The 24,230-nt window shown below is 45.0% G+C and overlaps 1 protein-coding gene across 1 annotated transcript in view; it reads left to right on the top strand.

Moving 5' to 3' along the window:
- The first annotated feature begins 5,480 nt into the window (after positions 1–5,480).
- The window catches only part of SLC35F1 (solute carrier family 35 member F1), a 227,820-nt gene continuing 209,070 nt past the window's right edge, over positions 5,481–24,230 (top strand). Inside the window, exon 1 of the mRNA XM_059842227.1 lies at positions 5,481–5,863. Coding sequence (XP_059698210.1) covers positions 5,661–5,863 — 203 coding nt within the window. The 5' untranslated portion in view covers positions 5,481–5,660. The remainder of the gene's footprint in view (positions 5,864–24,230) is intronic.

Here is a 24,230-nt window from a genome sequence, read left to right as displayed (position 1 = left end):
GGTTAGGGACTTCTTCCTGCTTGCTTTTTCAGTACTGAATATCAGCAAGGGAAATAGCAGCCTGCCTCCCTGCAGCTTCCTGAGCTGATGAGCTGATGAGCTGTTGCTTTCGAGATTCAGCTCTCTTTCCAGTCTGAGGTTTTGAGTCTGTGAGTGACCTATGCTACAAGCAAAGCAGGAAAGTTAATACTGTTCTTAATTAATCTCTGCAGGACTCATTTATGTTTATGCAAATTAGGAAGAGGACAAGTAGGTAGATGTCTGCAACTGTCAAAAAGCTGCCGGTGATTGCACGGCTGTGACAAAGTGCTGAAATGATTGCTGCAGCAGTGAAGCAAGGAAATCTCAAAGAAGAGGCAATCACATGTGAGGCAGGAGCTCTCCCCATTCTCCTCCTTAGAGAAACAGAGCTATTCCAGATGTTCTGCTTCTGAACTGCTTGTGAACCTTGTACTATTGTAAGCTCAGGCATTCGCAGATTATTTATTGTACTTTTTATTGTGCCTTTGCTGCTCACCGAAGGTGATGGAATTGAATAAATTCTATTTAATTCTACCTTTTCTGTATTGTATAATCTATCTTTATATGGATGCAGCTGCTTAGTCTCAGTCTCCAAAGGCATTGCAATGCAATTCTCCCTGTCTCTGCCTGTGTGTATGAATATTCCCCTACAAGAAAGAAAATTATTAGTCAGTTGTTATATTCCCTTCTGCAGCTAATGAAAAATATAAAGTATTTTTATGATGGATGTGAATAATAGACATCACCACCCACAACCTTCCTCTGCCAAGCAGGTGGGGTGTCTCACATCACATGCAAGGAAGGGAGAACCAGTGGGGAGAGCAGCTCTGTCTGTGCCTCCAACTCCTCCCCTCTTGTTTCATGAGATGCAGAGTTCTGGGCTGGGTGCTGTATGTGAGTTGTGTGCTGATATTCCCCACAGCTATGTGCCTTTCCAAAGATATTCTAACATGTTCATAGATCCACTAACGTGTATGAATAGACACACTATGCTCATGATTTGTGACTGATGACTTCTCATCCTGTAACCCCTTGTCTTGTGAGGCCATGATTACCTGTAACAATGGTGCCAAAATGGGACTGTGGCGCATGAGGCTGAGGAATAACATCAAGGTTGTGCTCTACCCTTCCTTTTTTCTGTCATAGTCTACCTCCCATGTTGGAAATTTGTCACTTCTGTGAATCTTTCTCATGTGTGTTGGGAGGTGGTTGGAGTTGTTGGACTTTCCTAACAAACTCTGCCCAAGAAGAGGCTGGGAAGGATTTTCAGCAAAGGACTTTTGTTGACACCAACACTTTGCCTCCATGGCTGTTGCCTGTCCCCCAAAAGCACCATAAAAAAAGCTGTCAGCATTTCCCAAAGCAGCTCTGACTCTAGAGATACCTGGGTTTCTTTCAAATAAGCTAGACAGAAGCACTACAGCTTCAGGATAGTGCTCAACCCAAACTCACCAGAAATATGACTAAACCCTCTCTGGAGCACCATGCAGGAATAAGTGGGATGAGCTAATGCTGATCCATCTGGTGTTGCAGCAGAGTGTGTTAATGAAAGATCTCATTCCCTCCAGCTGCAACTACTTCATACCAGGGATAAAGGAAAAAAAGTAATATTTGGTTTCTTAGTCATAATCAAGCAATGTTTTAATAAAATAAAAAGGTTTAAGATAAACAAAATGTTATATCAAATATTAAAATTTACATATCAACATAAAATTTATATATTCTATACAAATCAAACAGGAAATATATAATAATCATTCAGTGTGATGAAAAAGCGATCATGATTCTTCCTCTTGGCATCCTTGGTGGTTGATTGAGAAATGACAGTGCATGTCCTGTCTTGGCTTGAGCTGCTTCAGTACCTCAGTTTTCCCGTCCTTGAAAAAATGTGATGGAAGAGTCTACTTTGTCTGGCTGAATCCCCAGATAAAGACAAACAGCTTTGAGAGTACAGCACCCAGAGCTTTTCCACAGAACTGCAACCATTGAAATTCTGGGGTTCTTTTCTTGGAGCTGGGAACCAAGGGGTGCCAACAGAAAAAGCAACTGCAGCAATTCTAGGAGACTCAGATGAAAAAGGGAAAATTGAGTTTAAAATCTCTAAAATTTGGCTAAGCAGAGGTGAGAGCCCAAGTCCTTGCATCCAGGGAAACTGTTCAACCTATTTGTAGGTATAGGGGCACGCTTTTATAAAAATTTACTCTTTGTTAGTACTGCTGCCCTATTTATAAGTTCTACTGGTACTGTGCTGTCCCTCTAGTTACTGATTAGCCTCTGGTCCCGCCACAAGTAGTTTCCTGGTCTCAAGCGGGATCAGAGCACAGCTGTAAGATTGGAGCCCCAGGAGAGGACTTCCCCATCTAGTTTAAGGATTGTGCTTCAGGCACAAGGATTTAGGCTTAGGCCAGACTCCTGGGCAGAGTGTTAGGCAGTCAGTGAGGTTGCTGTTCTAACAGCTTTGTACATCTTTATTGACAGAAACTCAAAAGTTAAAAGGACTTGATCCTCTGTGAACTCTAGTGGCCATGGAGAGTTTTTTCCTTTATTCATGGAGACTCTTGGAGAACAAAAAGGCTGAGGCAGTTCAGTGCCTTTGAGAGCCTGGGTTTAAGCTCATGTGACAATATTGGAAAACCCACACTGGAAACCAGATTCAATTGCTGGAAGGTGAACTGCTTCTTCAGGGTAAACAACAAAAAGGAGTCATTGGACTAACCTCTAGCATGTTCACCAGGGGGCTGAAATGCTTAACAACAAAGAAAATTTCACAACTATACAGATTCTATGCTTATATTCTGGTAAAATGACTTCAGTTGTGTGTTACATAAATGAAAATATCAAAGTTGAATGTCAACATGGAAAGTAACAGTTACAAGGGAGCAGAGCATACTTAGCACTTAGTTTGAAATCAGGCCAGGAATGCTAGGACTGAGGGATACTGAGCCACAGGAACAGCATCTTGAGCAATTATTAAAATAATAAAAAAAGGTGCTCTCAATCAGCGCCTACTGATTGTACGATGCAGTCCACTGCTGATATTACTAAACAGAATACATCCAGTGTAATTGCTCCTCCCAGTACTTTTGTCTAACTGTGGAAAAAGCCCTGCATGGCTAAGCTGCAATATTAAAAGCATGAAGCCATGGGATGGTGTAATGCTCTGTGTGTGGTATGGTGGGGTAGTAAGACAAAGAGAAAAGTAATTGGAAACAATTTAATTGGACACAGCAAAAGTTTGGCATTGTATTTATGATGGACCTGCATGTGCAAGAAATCCATTTGTCACAATGGCAGCAGGGCTGTCTGCACAGACCTACAGTTTTTCTCTGCAAAAAACAGGGGGTTGCTAAATAAGGGGGCTGCTCTGAGGATAGGACGTCCCTACAGTCCCCCCCTGTTTCTGGGCACGTCCCAAATTGGACTTCAGATCTGCATACATTTGGTTTAATCAGCGGGAATAAAGTTACACAAACACTGTTGTTCTGATCTGCTCAGCTGTCGGATTCGTCTGAAATGGCCACTGAGCACCCAGAAGCAAACACATCTCTGACCTAAACCCTCTCCCACCCTCACAGTGAGCGCTTCCAAAGTACTCATCCAGCCGCAGTGTAGGGAGACAGCCTGCTTACAAAGGGCATGGAAACATTAACAAACAGGTGCGAGAGGCGCGTAGGACACAGATGAGTGTGCGAGCTGGGAGATGCTGCAGCTGGAGCCAGGCGGTGCCGGCTCTCGGCACAGCGCGGGGCTGCCAGCCCCGCAGCTAACCTTGCACAGCCCGGCTGCAGGGCACTGCAGCTCCAGAGCCTCTGTCCCTTCCACTTCCAAGAGCTGCCAGGGAGGATGAACCTCATCTGCTCTCCACTTATGGGAGCATGTGGTTGCCATGGGGGGAATAGGAGAGAGGAGAATCTCTTAGTAGCATAATCCGATTCAACTGAGATTCGGCTCGCGCTGAAAACAGCTGGCTGTTTGCCCAGAACAGAGAATGAACTTTACAGGATTTCGAGTGAGCGAGCCCCATCTTCAAAAGCATTCCTCTGGTAAAGCAACATGCTCCACCGGATCTCATCTGAAGACCTGTTAGACAGAGGCTGCTCAGGTACTCAGAGTAAACCGACATATTAAACATTGATATTGGTAAAAGGAAGAGTTTCTATAAACAGGCATTACCTAAAACCTAAAAATGAAAAAAAAAAAATAAAGCAAATATAATTTTGAGTATCACATCTATCTGATTTCCATGGGAGACACTGCATGGCTTTACAACCACATTTCCCTGCTTACCATGAATGTTCATCTCATCTTCATAGCTTTGTGTAAGGTTCACACAAACAGAAATATAGGGAAAGAAACGGTGACAAAAATAAGTAGAGGGGAACAACAGAATGAAGAAGGTGAAATTTTAAATGTATGTCGCTTAAAGGACTTAGCAAAATTATCATGTCATATGTTTCAGAGAGACATGATCGATTAAAAAGACACCTCCTCTGAGCCTAATTCAATTTTTGAAGTGAAAGATCTTTATGTTTAGAGTAAGAAATATTGAACCCACGTTCATTCCATTTCTCTTTGGGGAGTGTTCCAGTATTTGAACGCGAGACACACAACACTTTAACAAGCCTCGCCCAGGCATGAACTTCAAGCGCACTGTCTCGATGAAAAATGTATGGAGCTCTGAACTTTACAACGACTGCCATGCCTCCCTCGGTCCCTTACGCGCCGCTGGCAGTGCGAGAGCCAGGGCGTTGTTCAGAGGCGATTTTTTCTTTACACTTTTCCCAATTGGCTGAAGACGACACCGGCCGTGCCGGTCTTTCAGAAGACAAGTGTACGGCAATTCCCGTGTGTTCACACAGCACCGGCCAGGGAGGAAGTGCCATGCCGCCCAGCCGTGAGCATCCCGAACCCAAAGAAACAACACCCCCAAAAAACCCACCCCAAAAAGACAACTAAACACCCCGAGGAAAACCAATGAGGGTTTAATGGGGCAAAGCTCGGGGCCCCGCGGACGCGGCTCCCCCTCTCCCCCCAGCGCGGAGCTCAGCTGGAGGCCGGCGGAGCTCTCGGGGCGGGCGGGACCCCGCGGGTCCGGCCCCGGCCGCGCTGCCCCGGGCTCCCGGCGCGTTGCCCCGGGGGCGCTGCCGCCGCCGCAGGCTCCCCCTGGCGGCCCCGGCCGCGCTCAGCGGCGGCCCCGCGGCGCGCAGGGCTCCGGGGGGCTCCGGGGGGCTCCGCGCCGGGCCGGGCCGTGCCGGGCCGTGCCGTGCCGGGCCGGCCGGGCCGCGGCAGCAGCCGCGCGTTAGGGGAGCGCGGGGCGGTGGCGAGCGGGAACAAAGGGGATCGAGGCGGCGCAGCGGCGGCGGCTCCGCCGGGGGGAGGCACCGGCTGGGCGCGGGGGGTGTGGGAGGAGGAGGAGGAGGGTCGCCAAACTGCTGCCACTTCGTCGGCCGTGAGCGGCACTCGCTGGCGGCGGCGGCGGCAGCATCCCGCCCCTCGCTGCATGGCAGCCCAGTGAGGGAGGAGCGGGCGAGGGTCTGGAGCTGCCCGGAAGCCGAGGGAGCCAGCGCCGGCGGCAGCAGCGCCCGCCGCCCTCCCGCCGGGATGCGCCCCGCTCTCCGCTGAGGCGCAGCCCCGCCGCGATGCTCTCCCCCGAGCGCCACCGCCACCACCGCCACCCCCCGCCGCCGCAGCCGCCGCCGCCGCCGCACCACTCGCCGCAGCCCAGCCATGTCGTGGCCACCATCGAGAACCTGCCGGCGGAGGGCGGCAGTGGCGGCGGCAGGAGCGGCATCTCCGCGCCCTCCTCCAGCGTGCGCCAGAGGATCAGGAAAGTGCTGAACAGGTGAGGCCAGGGGATGGAGCGGGGCTCTGGCTACACGGCACGGTGCCGCTCGCCTGGAGAGCGCAGGTCCCGAGGGTCGCCGTCGGAGGGGTCCCGACCCGGCCCGGCCCGGCTCGTCTCGGCTTGGTTCGGTTCGGCTCCGCCGGGCTGGGCTGGGCAGGGCTGGCAGTGCCTTTGCCCACAGAAGCCCCGGGCGGGCAGGGAGTGACGGCGCGGAACCTCCCCCGGCCCATTGTTGCCTCCGAGGCGGCGGCGTGAGCCGCCAGCCCGCGCCCTCCCCGCCGGTCCCGGTGCCGGTGCTATGGCACCTGCCGTGCCCACAGGCACAGCCTCCGCAGCGGAGCCCCCGCGCCTCCCGCCGGCTCCGGCTTTCCCGGCCGGTCACGGACAGGCGAGGGGCGGCGGGAGCAGGCAGCCGGCATCCCCGCTGCCGCAGCCCGGCCGGTGGCGGGGGCGCCGCCGGGGAAGTTGGAGCGCGGGCGGCGGGCGAGAGGGCGGCGGGGAAGGGGCGGCCCCTGGGACTCCCGGCCGGGGTCCGCCAGCGGCGGCCGGGAGCGGCCTGATGCTCCGGGGTGCCGGGTGACGTCGTGTGGGATCTCTGCCCGGTTCCGAGCAGCTCGCGTGGCCCCGGAGCAGCACGCTAGGGCTGCTGGCGAGAGGTGAGCCGCTCGGTTCGCCCCTGCGTGTGGCTCAGAGCGGTCAGTGCAAAGATGGGAAAACTGCAGGGTACTCGGAGTAAATTATTTCACCGAAGGCACAAGAAAACGCTGGAACCATCTTAGTTAATCCTTTACGCTCCCCTCTCTGCCGGTTGTTTCTTTTGCATTGCATTTGATTAGGGCAGAGGGTTTTACTACGAAACAGAGTCCATCCAGCGCCTAACTGGTTGCTCTTCTCCAGAAGGGGCTCCTGTCTGAAAAGGCAGCTGGAGCCATCACTTCTGCCTAATGACTCTTACGTGCTAAACAGAGCGGTTGCAGCAATGGGATGGTGCGTACCAGCTTTGGCCTTATTGTCCCGGCTTTAGTTTCAGATTCATGTAACATGGACGAGCTACTGAACACAGCTATTGTAAATGGATGTACTCGGTTTGAAGATGAAGCTTTTAAATATTAAAAAATTACAATTACTACAAGTGTTACATTGTTAAAAATACGTGAAGCTATTTGCTGTCAGAACATCCCTATTACACACAATTAATTAACTGTTACCATTCCAGGAGAATTCCCCAAAGCTTCAGTGACAGAGGAAATACTTATCTTTGTTATTTGAGCATGACAAGGGTTGAAAAGAAGTTGAAACAAGTAAGAGCTGCTTCAACTCAGTTACACATTTTCTTGTACCACATGCATTTTGCAACTCTCCCTATTGAAAGATTGGCTCAATTCCGCATCCCGACAGTCCGTGTCATCTTAGGCGTCCTCTGCTTGCAAGATCCTGCCCTCCTTCTGCTTGGTCATCCTGAGGTGTGTGTCAGTCCTGAAACAAGACACTAGAGAAAAGATGTTTTCCCAGGGGCACCAAGAGAAACGGGAAGATGTGGTGAAGAGGTCAGATACAAAAGCAATAGGCTCTCCTGTGCAAGGGTGGTAACAGTGACCTCTGGGGGGTCATCAAAGTGACCACATTCTTCATGGAGGTGTTGGATTAATTAATACAGTTACCATGCTTATGCATGCATATGACTGAGCTGTAGATGAAATGTCAAATCAGTATTTGTTGTTCTTTATATATGGTTGCATGATTGAAATGGGAATACCCTGGTTGTGGTTGGGTTTTGTTTCATTATGTTAGTTTTTTTGGGTTTTTTTTTTCTTCTTTTCTTTTTTTATTTTTATTTAAAGGAGGGGAAGGATAGAAATTTGCTGTGGTGACGGAAGTTCAAATCTGTTCTGATTCATGAACTTGAACCTAGAAATGAGATCTCACATAGCCCAGAAGAGCAGCCTGAGGAATAGGAGTCAGTCCCTTTTTCGTGATTGTGTTCTTACCTCCTCCTCAAACATGAAATAAGAGTAAAATTTTTCCAAATTTATGTGGTTTGTGGAGAAGGAGAAGACATGTTACTGAGGTGTTTACATTCTTAGCCAGTCCCACATTGTGTATCAATGGAAATTTTTCAAAAGTTATATTTCCTTAAGTTTCTTTCAACTTTACATGGGAATTGATGTCTCCATGTAACATCACAGCTTTCATCAATATTTCTGTTGATACAGTGAATTGAATTCTGACAGAATGTTCATATTTTCATTCTCTATGGAAACAATAGTCTGAAAATACATGTGGGAAAGAAGGAAATATGTATGCCATATCCCTAAAGAAGTAGGAGACCCCAAGAAACCAAACTTTGGCTTTTGCAATTGTTTTTCCCCTGGAAGAGGGTAACACTTTCTCTGTGCTATCTATACTTTGTGTGCACCATTTGCTTGACACCCATTAGTGGAAGGTTCCTGACTGATTCATTGTGCTTCTGTTTTCTGCTGCACAAAGTAGGGGATCTTCAGACCGAATCAAAATAAAAAGGTTGACAATAGCTGGGGCTGCCAGAAACCTGCTTAGGCTGGTGGAATCACAGAATAGTTTGGGTTGGAAGGGACCTTTAAAGGTCACCTAATCCAACCCCTGCTGCATCAGCAGGAACATCTTCAACTCGATCAGGTTGTTCAGAGCCACATCCAACCTCGCCCTGATTGTTTCCAGGGATGTGGCATCTACCACATTTCTGGGCAGCCTCTTTCAGAGTTTCACCAACCTCATAATAAAAAAAATTCTTCCTTATATCTAATCTTTTCATTTAAAACTCTTGTCCTGTCATAAGAGGGCCTGCTAAGAAGTCTGTGCCCTGGGAGGGGACAGACTCTGGTGTGGTCAAGGAGGAAACAAGACATCAGGAGAAAGGACACAGACATTGGCAGAAACTGATCATTGTTTCTTTCTCACTTTCTTTGTAGCAGTTTGGTTACCCAGGCACTTGCTGATTGATGAATTGCCTTCCATGGCAATTCAGGAATTAAAATTAAACTATTAAAACAAATTAAAATTGTTTTACAAGCTATGGAATCTTATTTTAACTTTGCCTTCCAACCTCTCCTCTCTGTTCACTCAGTAGATCCCGAGGTAATAGAGAAACACTGGAACAACCCCTGCAGGATATTTGGGAGAGAACACACTGAAATCAGAGCTGGTTGCTTGTAAAAGTCTCTTTCAGTGATCACAGCAAACACTGCACTCTGAAAAAAGTTGTCCATAACAAGAAAATAATTCAAACCAAAAATGAATGGTTAGAATTATAAAGGACTGGAGATGCTCAGCACAATTATGGGATTTACTGGAATAGTTTGTGTATAAATTCTGGGCTGCCAGTGATGGTGAACAGGACTTGCTGCAACAGGATCAAACTTGAAGTAGTTGTGGTGCTTAGGGATGTGGTTTAATGGTGGACCTGCTAGTGCTGGGTTGCTGGTTGGACTCCAGGATCTTGGAGGTCTTTTCCAACCTTAATGATTCTATGGTTCTGAGTTGGGGTAGGATGACTTTCAGTTGCTGTAGCAACTCAAAGGGGAAATGTGCTGCAGATACACTCCTGGACCTGTGACTCACTCCTATGGTCCATAAATCCCATCTGCAGGGCCCTGCCTCGTACCTGCCTTGTGACATTTGCTGAGCAGGTGTCCCTGACTGACTGTGCCCTGCTACGCTGCGGGGAAGAGCAGGAATAGGGATGGCTGCTTGATTGCTTGATTACTTGCTTCCCCAAATTTCTGTGCAGCCAAAATTGGACTCCGCAAACTCTGTCTGCTCGTAGAGGACCACTTAATAAGCAGTGACTTACTTGCTCCTCATTGACTCTCACCTCTAGTGGGGAGATAAAAAATAATTATGTGGTTTGGAGTTCTGAGGTTCTCTGTGCCTCTGTCCCAGCAAGCACCTATGTATTTCAGATACCTGTTGGTGGGTCCCAGCTTGCTCCATCTGTCTGTATTCCAGCACAAGAGGCAGCTTGTGTCCCTTTCTTGCACTCCCTGGGTGATCTGAAGGGCAGAGACTCACCTGGCAGATTCTCCTGTGGCCCCTGAAACCTTTTGAACTAATTTTCAGGTTGGTCTCACGTTGGGAAGTGTGGTTATCATCTCTTGAGAAGAACTGGACCGACAACAAACATATCTGAAACACAGGGGGAGCAGGTTGCCAAGTAATCTCTTTGGGGGATTCTTGCAAAGTGTCTCTAAATAAAAGCCAACAAGTGAGATGCCTGCTTATACATGGGCATTATCTCTGTAGTCCTGGGTGGCAGGACAGGGGGGAAAATGAAGTTTCTGCAAGCAAAATGAGTTAATATCTTAGGTACTATGACAAAGTTATTTTAGCTAAGTAAATGGGATTATTCCTGGAAACAAAAAAACCCATAGGCGTGTCTATGAACTCAGGTCTCCAGAGACACGTCTAAAGCACTGCTATTGTATTGCTTTCCTTGACAAGGACATTTTTAGGCAGCTGGATGGCACATGCATTTTTCTGGGTTTACCCACTTCTGTTAGAGGTTCCTTAAGGAATACGAGTTATAAAGTTTGGCTGTGCCTTATCTTGCTGTTTCAAGGTTGTCTTCATGGGCTTTCTCTTGCTGGCAGTTGCTGAATGGCACTTTGTATTTCTCAGAAGTTTCCTAAAAATCATATCAGAATATTGGAGACATACTCAACTTGAATCAGAAAATGGAATAAGAGTTATTTCAGCCATTCAGTCCCATCTCATCTTTTAAATAGCTTTGTTCTCTGCACTAGTGAATTGCAAAAGTTTTCTATGGAACAGTGTGACTTTGCTTCTTTGCTCACTTATTTACTTTGTCAAGTAAATTTCAGCCTTACGTAAAAGCCATGCATGGTCTAATTCCTGTCTTAGGAAAATGAAGAAAAAAGTGTTTCTAATAAGTATAATTCATTAAATTAGGCAGTGATGTATTGAACAAAATTATATGAAGAAAAGCAATTTAGATTCTTTTTGAAAGAAAGCTAGTCTGTTTGGGTTCAGTCTGACTAAAATTTTTGATTTTTTAGTGTGTTACAAGCCCAATTCCTCCCTGATACTGGAGTTGAGGAAGCTTGGCCCACTAGCTGACTAACTTTGAACTTGACCTGTGTGTCAAAGCTACTAACTCTTCAGGGATGAGAGCTGTTTAAATGGCACTGCAAGCATTGAAAGCTATAACCCAATGTGGGTTTTTTTTCCTAATAACATTATGCACCTGCATAATAAATCACGCATAGGGATTTTATGTACTAAAAAGAACTTGGAGCTGAATAATAATAAAATTGAGATGATATGTTTCATTGCCCCCAAGCAAAAACGTCTTTCAGTTGACTGATCAGAGAGGCAAACAAACCAAATAATTTATGGCATTTTTCCTTAATGAAAAGCAAGTCAAGGATCAAACATATCATTTATGAATCCAAAAACAGAGTGAGTGTTCATGACCTTCAGTTGCTTTGCTTTCTTCTTCAAAACAAAAGAATTTGCTTCCTTTGGGATTTTCATTCTTAAAAAGTTCAAATAGCTCCTGAAAGTCCACCCAGAATAACAGTGACTGTAGAAAAATGAGCCTGAGCTCAATTCAGATAGCCACAGTTCTCCTTTTAGGTAAATATATTTATACCATTCTGAAGTAAGTCAAAGAAAATGAGATCAGAGCATAAATAAAGCAACTAGGTTGGCTTTCTTGTGCCTGTTAGTATTATTCTTTTTGGTTGAGGAAGTGGGAAGGTCATATCTGCCTGTAGGAAAGCATCCTGGCAGAGGATAAAGAAATGAAGTGATGAAAAATTGTCCATTCTTTCCTTTTCTCATTAGTCAACTTGTAATCACCATTTTGTAAGCAAACAACTTCTGCAAACTAGCTCTGTTCCCAATGATTAGGGTGCATAAGGGAAATACCTGTAAAATGGGAGCAAAAGATGCTCTTCCTCTTCTCCAAACAACTCATTTCAGTGAATGCACACCCAAAATGCTTTGATTTAGGAGCGAAGATCAGCTAAAGTACAAAAGGCTTCCATGTTTTTCATGTAGCGTGCACTGGAAATCTGTCCAAGTTTGGTTTCAAAGTGTCTGAGTGTCATTTCCTAACAGGTTTAGAAGCCAGGATTGGGAAGCTTTGTCCCTCTTGCCTTTTTTTTTGCTCCTGAGAATTTGCACTTGAGATACAAGTCTTGCTGGTCCTGCTCTGAAGTAGGAGTTGTTTGAAGTGATGTGATATCCTAAGTGCACTGTAATCCAAACGCGACAGCCCCCATACTGAGTGGGAAAAGATTTCCCTAGGAGGGGCAATTCAGCAAGGCAGAATTTGTGGGTGTCTTCTGTCTACCTATGACATTCAAAATGCCACTCCTTACTGGGTGCCTGTCTGTAAGTGGGAATTTCTGACACTGGCTGTGCTGTGGGCTTTGGGAAGGGGTTACTGCCTCTTGAACTAGGGGGGTTTCAAAGGAGCAGCACCATAAATGGCTCCATAGAGAAAGCGGGAGGAATGGACAGAGTGGCTCTTATGGGATGGACAGAGCAGCTTTAATGTGCTAATGAGGGGAAGGCCAGATGCCAGCAGCGATCAGAGGGGCTCTTTGTGGCTCTGTCTCTTTGGAGATGGCTGGAGTCTCTGTCCTTATCGGGGTTGTTTCTGCAGGCAGAGGGAAACACTGGGGCTATTAGTGAGGTGTTCCCTTCCTTTAAGTCAGCAGATAGCCTTACAGATTTGCACTTGAATACTGATTAGGGCTAATTACCAAGAAAGCTGAGGAAAAAGAAGTTGCTGAAGAGGCTTGACATTAAAAACTACAAAAATTAGCCCCCAAGCCCAACAGCAACAGAAGTCTCATGCTCAAAGGCTTGTGAGCAGAGCTCAAACTCAGCCAAAATCACCTGTTGCAAGAACAGCTGTACGGGGACTCATAAATTGCTATGACTGTAAAGTGTGTAAGTATTGGTAGTTCTGAGATTCATGTTGTGAACTGCCTACTTTACCTGTCTGTGCTTATTTATGTCTGTCATCCATCTTGCTGAGATTTTTACTGAAAACACTTAAAGTTCTGAAATTCGTCTTTCAGCTTTCTCCGACTTGGTTTCTCTCGTGATTTGAGAAAACATTTCTTCAATACATATTCACTCTCGGTCATTTTTTTAAAGACACCAAACGACTGAGGTAGCAGGTGTGACTCCCATGCACCACCTTTTCCTCAGTGCAGCAGGGAGCATCCCCACAGCCTGGGGAGGTGGGGGAGCATACCCATACAGCAGCACAGTGCCCTACATCTGCAGGGAGTGTGCCGGCTTTTTGGGAATGCCATGGCACACGGGGATGATCAAATAATTTCCTAGAGGAGGTGAGTGACCCTTGATCTCACCAGAATGGTCTGTCCACAAATGATGCCTTGCAGGCTTCACAGTAAAAAATAGGGATGCTTATCAAGCCAGTCTTCTATTTATAGCTGATACAGTAACTTCAGTCCATAATTTCAGAGTCCCTTTGGTGTGGTGGTCACCTTTGCTTCCTTACACTATCTGTTCCTCATGGAATATGAGAGGTCACACTCTGAGGGATCTGACCTGTGGCAACCTGTAGGAACTTTTGGAGCTGGATGGTGAATCTTCTCTTTTGTTGTAACTTTTTTTTTCCTATCAGAAAATGTGGACAAGTCAAAACCTTCTCAAGAAGGATTGATCTTTCTTGAGACTGTGTTTAGTAAGGTTTCTTATGTCCAGACTAGATTTTTTTGGTTGGAGAGCAAGTAAGACTTCATGGTAATCTGGTGGTGGGAGTGCTTATGTAGGAGAACATGATTAACTCTTCTTTACTCCATCCCTGAAGGCAGCTGTGAGCACATGTACTGTGAGGTTCCCTTGGGATGAAGGTCATGGTTTTGTCTTGATGCAAAACATGAGAAATTTTGAAATTTAAAAGTTTACAACTAGAAGATGGTTTCCTCCCCACCCCCCCAGCTCATCTTCCAAGGCATTTCTGGCTTCAAGGTGCTCATTTACAAAAGCACGCTGTGCTTGAAACAGATTGCTGCATCTCTAATACAGATAAATGAAGTAATTTATGTCCAATAACAAGACCATAACCTTAGTGTTAATTTCAACCTGTAAGCCAGTATTAGCTGATAATGGAATGAAAACAAAATTTGAAACATTTTTAGTGATGTCCATTAGTTTACTTAGTCCTCTTTGGCGTTCATTTGTCAAAGGAGCTGTGTCCAGAAGTATGTAATTCAGCTGCACTGATTTTAAAATTGTGCTGTCTTCTGGGCCACATTTATTCTCGTTAGTTTTCTCATCTGGCAAGTGTTTTTTGATGGGAGTTGGCTTTTCCTGCTTTCCACTTGGTAGAAATAGAATATGAGTTAAGAAGGGTGTAAATCTTTCCCCCTCTTTGGTGAAATAGAGAAGAAGCCCTTGACATTGTGGGAGGGAGATGCCAGAATCTGTTCCTGCTCTGATACCTCTTTATCAACTCTTCAAAGCAGAAGAGAGCTCCACAGCTCCACTCCTGGATCTCTCCAGTCTAATAACTAAAATTATGGTCCTTAATGTAGCCTTGAGGTGGCTATCTCAGAGCTTTTCAGGGGAAAGGGGAGTTTGAGGGAGCTGGCTGGGCTGAATAAGAGTGGTGGCTGCAAGGTAGAAGTAGGGGGAATTCTCTCTCCTTGCTGTTGAAGAGAGGAGGTAGATGTCTAACTCTTCAAGAGGATGCCTGAAGTGAGTCACTGAAAGGCAGGGGCCAAGTTCTCTGAGGAGGGATAAGGCATAAGCTGTACCCTGTATGACGCTTTCTGGTTTTTACCAAGATTTCAGTCTTTGTCTTCCCACGTGCCTCTGTGGCTTTCCCAGGGTGCAATATTGTTCTTGCATGGATCTTTTGGGGTTTTTTTTGCCCTATGATGGTGAGACAAATGCTAGAAAATACTTATTAAAATTAAATTATTACCATGTGATTATTTTAAGTCCTGGTATTTTTTTTGAGTTTAAACAGCTCAGTATTTCTGGTGGCTTCTGCAGTGTGATTTGGGCCATTTGCCTTCCAAAATCTCTTCCTACTTGAAGATGAGTGCTGTAATGAAATAAAGGGTTTCTTTCCCGTTGCTGCTTTCCTTTTCTCTCTCTGCTGCTGCTGCTGCTACAGACATGAAATGCTTTTGAATATTCTTTTTAACTCCCTCCTGCCAGTATATTGAGGTCTGTAGGGATTGTCCTGGGTAGACTGAAAGTGAGAAAGGACAGAAAATAGCAAGTAAGATGGGTAGAGTTGAGCAGTGAGCTGCAAAATATTTTAATGGGTATGGGATTTGATACTTGAAGGAAGTAAAACTTTAATGTTGTAGATATAATTTTCATCAGGCTGGGTAAGAGGAATAAGTACCCTTAGGCAGAAAAAGTTTCCAAGCTTCATCCCATATAGTGGGGAAAAAGCCATCACCCAAATATAAGTAATGATCAACTGAAGTGCCTCCTTGTCCTGGTTTGGGACAAATTTGGAAGGGAACTTCCAAAGGGATGATTCCCTAAAGGGCAAAATTCAGCGGCCCTTCCCCCGACTTGTTTGGGAGAAAAGTTGAAAAAACTGTTTATTTAACAAGCAAATATTCACAAGCATAGAAAATGAAAAATATTAAACAATAAAATCTCTCACTGTCCTGAAGAGATGGCAAATTCAGAAAGTCCTTCTGTAGTTCAGAGAGAGTCCTTAGTGGGTGTTTCTTGGCTCCCTGAGTGTCTCTCAGTCCCTTTGGTGCTGGAATGCAGTGTCCTGGGCCCCGGACACTGGTGTGAGCTCCCAGTGTGTTTTCTGGATTTTTGGTCGAGAGCAGGTTTGAACAGTTCCAGGAAAAGAAAAAGCCACAGCCCAGGGAACTTTTCTGCCTCAGCTAGCTAAAAAAAACTGACTAAAAAGCAAAGGAGAGCTCTGTCCTGCTGTCTGTCCGTGCTGCAGACAACACGGTCTGTGAGAAGGAAAGCTGAAGCTCTTATTTCTGTGTTTTTGAAAACATCATGAAAAAATACCACCTCTTTTCCTTCTCTCCCTCTTCACTCTCTGATCTAGTTTTAAAGGCACACAACTTATTTCTGGGCTAAACAGATGAATGGGGATACAATTCAGCATCAAAAAGTCATCCCAGGACACTCCTTTTCCTGCACAACCTACTAGACACGCACAGGTAACTTCCAGTCAGATTTGGATACCTGACCTCTGCTCTCAGGTGCCTGATGTGCTGAGTGGGACAGTGTAGAAGAAGGACTTTCAGCATTTGCAGAGCTGCTGTCCAACTTGTGCCAGAGCAGACAGCACCTGTGGGTGGCCCTGGAGACCTTGTTCCATTGCTGCCTCCTCACATTCTTCTGCCGAAGCTGCTTTTCGCTCGTGCTCACCAGCAGTTTTTGACAGTATACTTAAGGAGTTTCTTTTTGGGTCCATTCTGTGGTGGGGCAATCATGTCTTCAATAACATTCAGTAGGTTCCAGAACATTTGGAGGATTTAATCTAGAAGCACAGGGGCATGGTGGTGTGATGGTTATCATACATGTGTGAAGGCTCCTCTCACTGCACTGAAAAGGAAAATTCCAAGTTTTCTCTCATTTAAACATAATGGTGACAGCAGAACAACTGTGCAGTAGCAGAAATGTACTCAGGGACTGAGGCACAGTGGCTGAAGTAAGATGCAGTGCCATGATGGTGATTGAAGGGTTGCCAGAAATGAAATAGTTACATTGGTTTTGTGTTAACCAAGCAAAATCTCTGGGGTTCAGAGTTGGTCCTCCTCTAGAGAGGTTACTTGAGTTTAAGAGACCAGGTAATTCCCTAGTCATTCACTTGCAAAATTCTGTCTGTGACTGTGTGTAAGCATGTGATATCTTTTAGTTACCTAAAATCAACTTCCCATTATAAATAAATAAATTCCAGCTCATTCCAACTTGTAGAAGAATTTCTGTTAAGTTTGATGACTGAAATTGTCCATAAGTATTGATTTGGTATGCATTACTGTGTTAATGGAACTTATTATTACTCAGCCAGATTAATTTATTAGATTTATCCCTACATTACAACCTATAGATGTATTGAGACATGAACCCACAGGATCAATACCAATTTCTTTCCTCATTTATGAATGTTCTTACTAATATCCAAAACACTGTTACACTCAAGAGTATTCAGCTGCCATTTATTGTGAAGCATTACACTCCAACAAATTTAAATTTGTCTTTTTTTTTTTTCTTTAATGATTATTTTTTCCATTTATCTGAGCACTTGTTGGAACAAAATGCCAGGCATCGAGCTTCAAATGAGTCATGATCATACTCCAATCATAGGGTCTAGCAGTAACTTAGGTGTGCAAAATCAGGGCTCTGAGACCAGACCTAATCTTGATGCATTTTGGCTGCTGTTCCGTGTGGTAGGCCCAAAGAGGGAGAGGAAACAAAGGTACAAATGTAACTTCTCCTAAGTTGCCTGCCAAATGTGCTGTATTTGCATGTTTCCCTTTGAGCAGCGGCCATGCGTGCATTTATCTTTCAGAAGCAGCAGTGTTTGGCTGAGGAGCAGTTGCAAAGACCAGCTGAAATGGGCAACTGATGTGGAGCTCATTCACTTGCTTCCAGAGCCTGAGCTGTTGAAAGCTCATGGTGGGAAGTAAAAGAAGTGGGGTAAAGAAGAAATATGGGGTAAGAAAGCTGTTTGATCACTTCTGCCTCTGCTGCAATTCAAGACTGGTAGACAGCGCTGATGGCAGGGAGAGACAAGTCTTCAGACAGTCCTAACCCTGGCATTTCTATTCCCATCACAGCTCCAGTGTGCTTGGGAATAACATCCTTCCTTCCTCTGGATGGACCAGAAATGTTCTGTAACTCTCAGGAAGAGGGTTGCAGAGACTGTTTGGTCTCAGCCCAGCCTTTAATGCAATTCTAAGCAGCTCACCAGACATTTATGTGGAGAAATCTCCAGCAGTGGCATATGCACAGAGATAATGTTTCATCCAGTGATCTGTGAGGTGAAACTCTGTAAAACTCAGTTTTCTCCAGACAGTCTTTCTTTTCCAGTAAAAGTTGCTGTATTCACTGAGTATGCTTCTTCTCTGGCCAGTTTTTGGCTTGTATTGAACTGTTGCTGCTGTAGCTGCTGCTTGTGCACCACTGCAGTTAATGGGCATTAAAACCTCAAGCCCGATAAAGGAAATACAGCATGCACAAAAAGGATCAGCCAGGTGATAAAGGGGGAAAAAAATCACCCCCAAAAATATCATATAAGTAGGCATCAGAGTCAAAAAAGGGGTGAGTTGCCCCATGAATATTGTCTGCCTGACCCAGCCGTGGGGTTTGGGACCAAAGCCAGAGCAGGATGATTTGTGTCATCCTGACTGTGCAAGACTAAATGTTACAGGACAGCTGGTGGACAAAATGCAGCTTTACCAAGTGTGCAGTGCAGGACAGGGAGGAGTAGGCTTTTGCCTGTTTTGTTTTCAGGAGAAGCTGTATTGCAGCAGCAGATGAGAGGAAATACTGTGTTTAAAGGTCTTGGAGAGAAGTTACATACAGCAGTTTCTGATTTACAGTCCAGAATTGGACACCAATTGGTTTTTTTGGCCCTGGGTGGATCTCTCAACCTTGTTGGGTCTGGTTCAGCACCTGTAAAATGGGGACAATTAAACTTAACTACCCGGAAGAGTTGTTGATTAGTTAATGCTTGTGAAAAGCTACACAGTGCTATAAAACAGAGCATAGTACTCAGAAACATCTGGTTTGCAGTTACTATAGTGCTTCTCTGAAACTTTATGGGCAAACTTTGCCAAGAAACAAAATGATTAATGTGTGCAATACACGTAGGCACTGGGAGATGAGGAGCAGACGGCTTTTCCAAAGCATCTAACTTTCCTCAGGTACATTCTCTCAAAATACAAGAGGCTTCCCAAGAGCACCTGAAGTGGCCTGGGACTGAAAGCAGTGTCAGGTGAATTTGAGGCTGCAGAATGAGGCTCTGGCAGGTGGCAGAAGAGCTCCTTGCTCCACTCCTATCTTCTTGTTCTTATTCTTGACCCTGCCCAGCTTCTTCCCCCTTTGTTTTTCTCATGGAACTTTGCACGGTACCATTGAAAAACAGGTTGGTGGTTTGATTCAGATGGGAAAAAAAATGGGGAAAAGTTTCTGCCATTGTTGGTTTGTGTTTCCAGATGGATCTTAACTCCAATGTAGTTTATCATGTGGCTACGCACACATGGGCTCCGAGGCTGGTACATAGTGGGGTCTGGGGGAGTTGAAATCCTCCTGACACTGGAGATGGTCCCATAAGCCATGTTACCCAGACACAAAAGGTGTTGCTATCACAGAGCTTAGAAAGTGTGCTAGTGAGCTAACCCTTTTTCCTGCTCCCAAAGACAAGTTACACTGATTTCATTGGAGATGTGTATGGCAGCAGAGAGCAGCCATTTGGTGAGGAGCTGATCCTGGCTGAAGCTCATCACATTGTGTGTTAAACTCTGCTAACAAAAGGGATGGAGCTAAGAATGTGCTAGAGACTAGCTTGTAATAATTTCTGAGATTTGCATCTTGACTATTACTTGAGATACTTACAATGTGAGTATGTGCACTATATGAATAATGCATTAATTTGGTTTAATAGGAGACTGTTAAAAAATAAAAGCAGTGGTGGAGGGAAGAAACCATTTCCAAATCCATCACTCCTTCACTGATACCTAGAAATTACTAAGAGAAGGTCACAAGTTACCTCATGTGAAGTTTCAACTTCTCAGTCATTGTACAGAGCTTGGTAAGATGAACATGAGCTAAGGCTGAGGAATGAGTTTGTTCATAACAGAATATCACGAACTGCCAAAAGGAGGTTGCACTTCTGTCTCTTCCCTGCTCCTGGCCAAATTCCTCCTTCTGCTTTTGCTAAACCAGGTCTAGTTTCTGTCACAGGCACATCACTAAAATCACAGATCATTAACCCAGCTGAAAGAAGTTGCTGTTGTAGGTGGGTTTTTAGCTAACTTTTGATTAAACTAGCGCCTCGACTGATGATGAAAGGAAGGAGGCTGTGAGCAGGGAGCAGAGAGGAGCAAGGGCAGAGGAGGTGAGGAAAACAAAGATGGGAGGTAAAAGAAACTGGAAAGAAGGAAGGGAAAGTATATCTCTATGATCTCAAGATTTTCATTTGGCTCATTTGTATTGTAATACCATGCCTGAGCTAACTACTTACTGCCAAAGTCCTCAGCTTCCTCCTGCCTTCTTGTTACAAACCTTAGTGTGATGTTCCTGATGAAATGAACACATGTGAGACCTGTTGGCTATTGACAGCTGGTAAACAATCAGCTGTAGCCAATTCCTCCCTCAGGTAGGGGGGAAGAAGTGTGAGTATACGCAGAGAGGAAAAAGAAGGTTGCCAGAGACCAGGTAGTATGCTTCTGAATGGGGGTGGTGGAAAAGTGTGTGCTGTTAGACCTGTAAGTACTTGCTCTTGCAGGTGATGGGGGAGGTGTGATGCAGCCCTAAATTGACAGCAGTCTTTTTTGTTACAGATTAAATTTATTTGTTTTTAGGCAAGCCTGAGTTCAGTGAGGATAGGCATTTGTGAAAAACCTTAGTGGAAGCATGCTCTGTGTTTCCCTGTTGATAGAAAATGGAAGGGGAGCCTTATCCATGAAACAGGTTCTTTTTCACAGTAAATAAAAGAGCAGGCACATGTTCAGCAGGTCTAAAATCATTATATCTGGTGTGCAGCAGTGCTCCTGTGTGCTTTGTGACTCACTTCTGCCTGCCTGCCAAGGTGTGCAGTAACTTCTTTGCTGTGGCTGACTAGAAAAATAGCCCAATCAGTGGTAGCCAAAATTGGTGGCCACTGAACTGGATTGTGTCCCTTTCCATGATAGCATGTGATATATTATAGCATTCTCCTACAGTCCAGTGTGAATTGCTGTTTTTATTTGGCTGATGTGATCTTGGGGGCTTATTGCCATTCCCTGACCTCTTTCTTCCTGGAGCCAGCAGCCAGGCACAAGCTCTCCCAAAACTGCCTCTGATCTGCAATCCAGTAACTTCAGTTACCAAAACAGTTCTTTAAGAGCAAAATATCCACCAATTTGGCCACCTTGGGAATGGTCACAAGAGTGAACTGACATAGATAGTTTTCTGGAAGCATTTCTCTGTTAGTCCTGCTTCCCAAATCGATCCTGTATCCTCCTAGCTGTTGTATTTTACTTGCAGTAATGTTGTACAGAGGTGCTGCACAGTTCCAAAGTATCAGTTCACAACAACTTCTTGTCTCCTAGAGCAAGCAAAGCTTTTTTGTATTTAGAGCACCGAAAGCACAGGTAAGGAGGAAAAGGGAGGGATCATCTGCAGATTGGGAAGATGTCTGTGAGTAGAGTAGAGGCTCTGTTGATATTTAAAGAAAACAAAATAACAGCACATCACCCTTCTCACCCCCAGGGAAAAAAACCCAAACCCCCAAAAAGCAAAACCACACAGAGAAACACCACCAAACCCAGCAACCTTGCTACAGGGCATTATACAGCTATCTGTGTTTTGATATCCAAATGAGTGTGCAGGAAGCTAGAGAAGAAGCTTTCAGGAAAATTCTGCCGGTGTTTGAATCCCATTTGTTGGGAGTAGAGAAATGCAACACAACAAAAACTTACTTTGTCTGTCTGTGTTAAAGTATGCTTCTATGGCATTAAAAATAAATTATCATGTAGGGAAGGACCTGCTTCTTGCTGTTTTGGTGTTTCCTGATGACCATGGCTCTGATCTTAGGTAGGCAGAGATAGACAGTGAACTCGCTTGCAGATGTGCTGTGGTATAACCCCACTGGCTGTTTTTATAAACTCGGTGATGGTGTTGTCCTGAAAGGACAAGGGAAAGAAGATGAAAGACTTCAGGTGTGAGTAAAGAAAATACGTTATCAATGCAGGAAAAAGTGGTTTGTCAGTTCTTAAGATGAACTCCTAGCCAGACCCCAAAGTGCATGATAATCCCCAGTTTTGTTTCCTTTTCCTGTCCGACTCTCTCCTTTCCTCCCCCGACATGCAGCCTCCCTCCACAGCCACAGCAGCGCCATGGTTTCAATATTTCCTGTAGAGTAAGGGGAGAAAGAGTCCCCCATGCCTGGTTAAGAGGGTCTATTATAGAGGATTAACTGTGCCCAAACAATGAAGCCCCTCGAGGAGCCCGGTCCCCTTTTGAGATGCGTGTGTGGATAAGAGGGCACACTGCTGTCCCTGTGTCCCAGCCCAAGTGCGTGTGGTTCCATGCCCTGGTTGCTATGACAATTAATCGCATCTTTTAAGGGCTGGTGCCGACTACAGATCCCTGTAAATTGCCTGAAAGACTAGTTAAAGCTGCTCCTCAGGAACCTCTATTTGCTTTTACCCCCCAAAAATGGGATGGAGAGGTTTTCTGCTTCCTACTTGTAAAAAAAGCTGGAGTAACTTGGTATATGCTTTTAGACTGGCTTTCACTTTCCTGAGCATGATGGAACATGAATTTTTTCTGAAGAACAGCTGTAAAATAGACAGGGATGTGGTGCCTTCCAGCTCTGTGCATGTAATCTTCATGTGACCAGCAGACTGTGCGTGCCTGGGAAATGTAAGTAGCATACTCTTCAAGAGGTGTGCATGGACTCTTTTGTGTTTGTTTGTTTTTACTGTAAGGTTTGCACTAGGCAATTAATGTGTATGTCTTTGGCTTTTCTTTTTACCTTAAAAAAGAGCAACGGGGAATTTCTGTGGTGTCTCGACCTACAGCAAGACTGTACTCTGTATTTGCCTGTGTGCCAAGGTAAGGGGAGAGAAACAGATGTTTCCCATGTCATTAGTCCAGAAACCTGAACAGCAGTGAAAGCAAATATTCTTAAAAGTCTTCCTGTAGGTTAAAGCCCTGTTCATTGGAAAGGCAGGCCGAACTCCCTCAGTACATTATTAGAATGGTTGGAAAAATACGTCCAGAAGTTTGAGAAGTTTTTTTTTTTCTTCCTTGAAGGCACTGAAGTCTCTGTTACCTTTAATACTGCTTCTCAGGGTAGAAAAAAAACACCAACACCAAACCCCATGAAGGGAAACAAGTTTAAAGGGATAAGTTATCAAATGCAAAATATTCTCTCTTAACCTTAAACAAAAGGAGAGGTGCAATTCAGCACAGTCTCTCTTTTTTAAATGAATGTCACCTTGATATAAACACATTTGTATACACAACATATGTCTGAGGAAACTTACAATTGCTTTTACTGGAGACAGTGGGCAAGATGTTGGCGTTGTTTGGTATGTCATATCAGAGTCAAATGTGCTAAAGTAGATTAGGTAACTTTGATTATCAGAAATATTAATAGCTGTGTGCACTCAGTGCATGCTATGTATTCTAGTTTTGGGTGACTAATTTTGTCCCACTGGTAAAAGAAACATGAATGTGCCATCTGCCATCATAGGTGTATAATATTGGCTTGCTTTCCATTTGTAATTTCAGTACTTCAGGAGCATCAGGTACTTATGTTGATAATTAAGCTGTGGCTGAAGAAATAGTTGTGTTCCATCTTGTGTATGGCATATATATATGATCTTTCAGAATTGGTCGAGCTGGAGTAGCTACAGGAGAAGCAATCAAAATGGACCCAACCCCCAGTCTGTGGCTCTGCAGCCATTACTTCTCTCTCTTATCAAAGAGTTTTAAACTGGAAGTGTGCAGGATTGCTGCTCAAAGCCTGCAGGCTAAGGTCTTGTTTATTCAGTTTATATCCTCCAGGATCAGCTGTCCTGTGTGGAAGAACAAGAACCATTTAAATAGCAGTATACTCCCTTCCTTCCTTTTCATGGTGCCGTGGAAAACCCTTTCTCAAGACGACATTCTTCCTGGTCAGCAGAGGACTGTGAAAGGCCCCAAGGTGGTGTTTTTGAGGTAGTACCTGTTCAACTTACTAACAGCCCTGGAGGTACTATTCAGAGAAAAAAGTAACATCCTCTGGCCTTGCCTTGCCATTGACAGTCAGAGCCCCATCTTGGTATCTGGGATTGGCTTGCAGGAGATGTGAGACAGAAAAGGTTTCAATTCCTGTCATACATGTAGTAGCTCTGCATCATGATCATTGTGATCCAGACCAAGACCTGAACTTGTGTATGCCCACACCCATACTGCTGCCAGGACTATTGAACTATTAGCCTCTTGCTCCATTTTCCCCATGAAACTGTTCAAGCCAGTATCTTTTAATTTTTTTCCAGTACAATGTGTTAATTTGGGTTTTTTCCCCTTTGATGCAATATAATAGTACAATGGGGCTCTTGCTTCGGGCAGCCCTGTGTATGTGAGCAGTGCTTGCCTTGAATACATCAGTGTGATTACACCCACCCTG

This window comes from Haemorhous mexicanus, chromosome 3, assembly GCF_027477595.1.
Source record: "Haemorhous mexicanus isolate bHaeMex1 chromosome 3, bHaeMex1.pri, whole genome shotgun sequence".
Lineage (NCBI taxonomy): Eukaryota > Metazoa > Chordata > Aves > Passeriformes > Fringillidae > Haemorhous > Haemorhous mexicanus.
The sequence above is the reverse complement of the archived record's forward strand: the minus strand, read 5'-3'. Positions and strand labels throughout refer to the sequence as shown.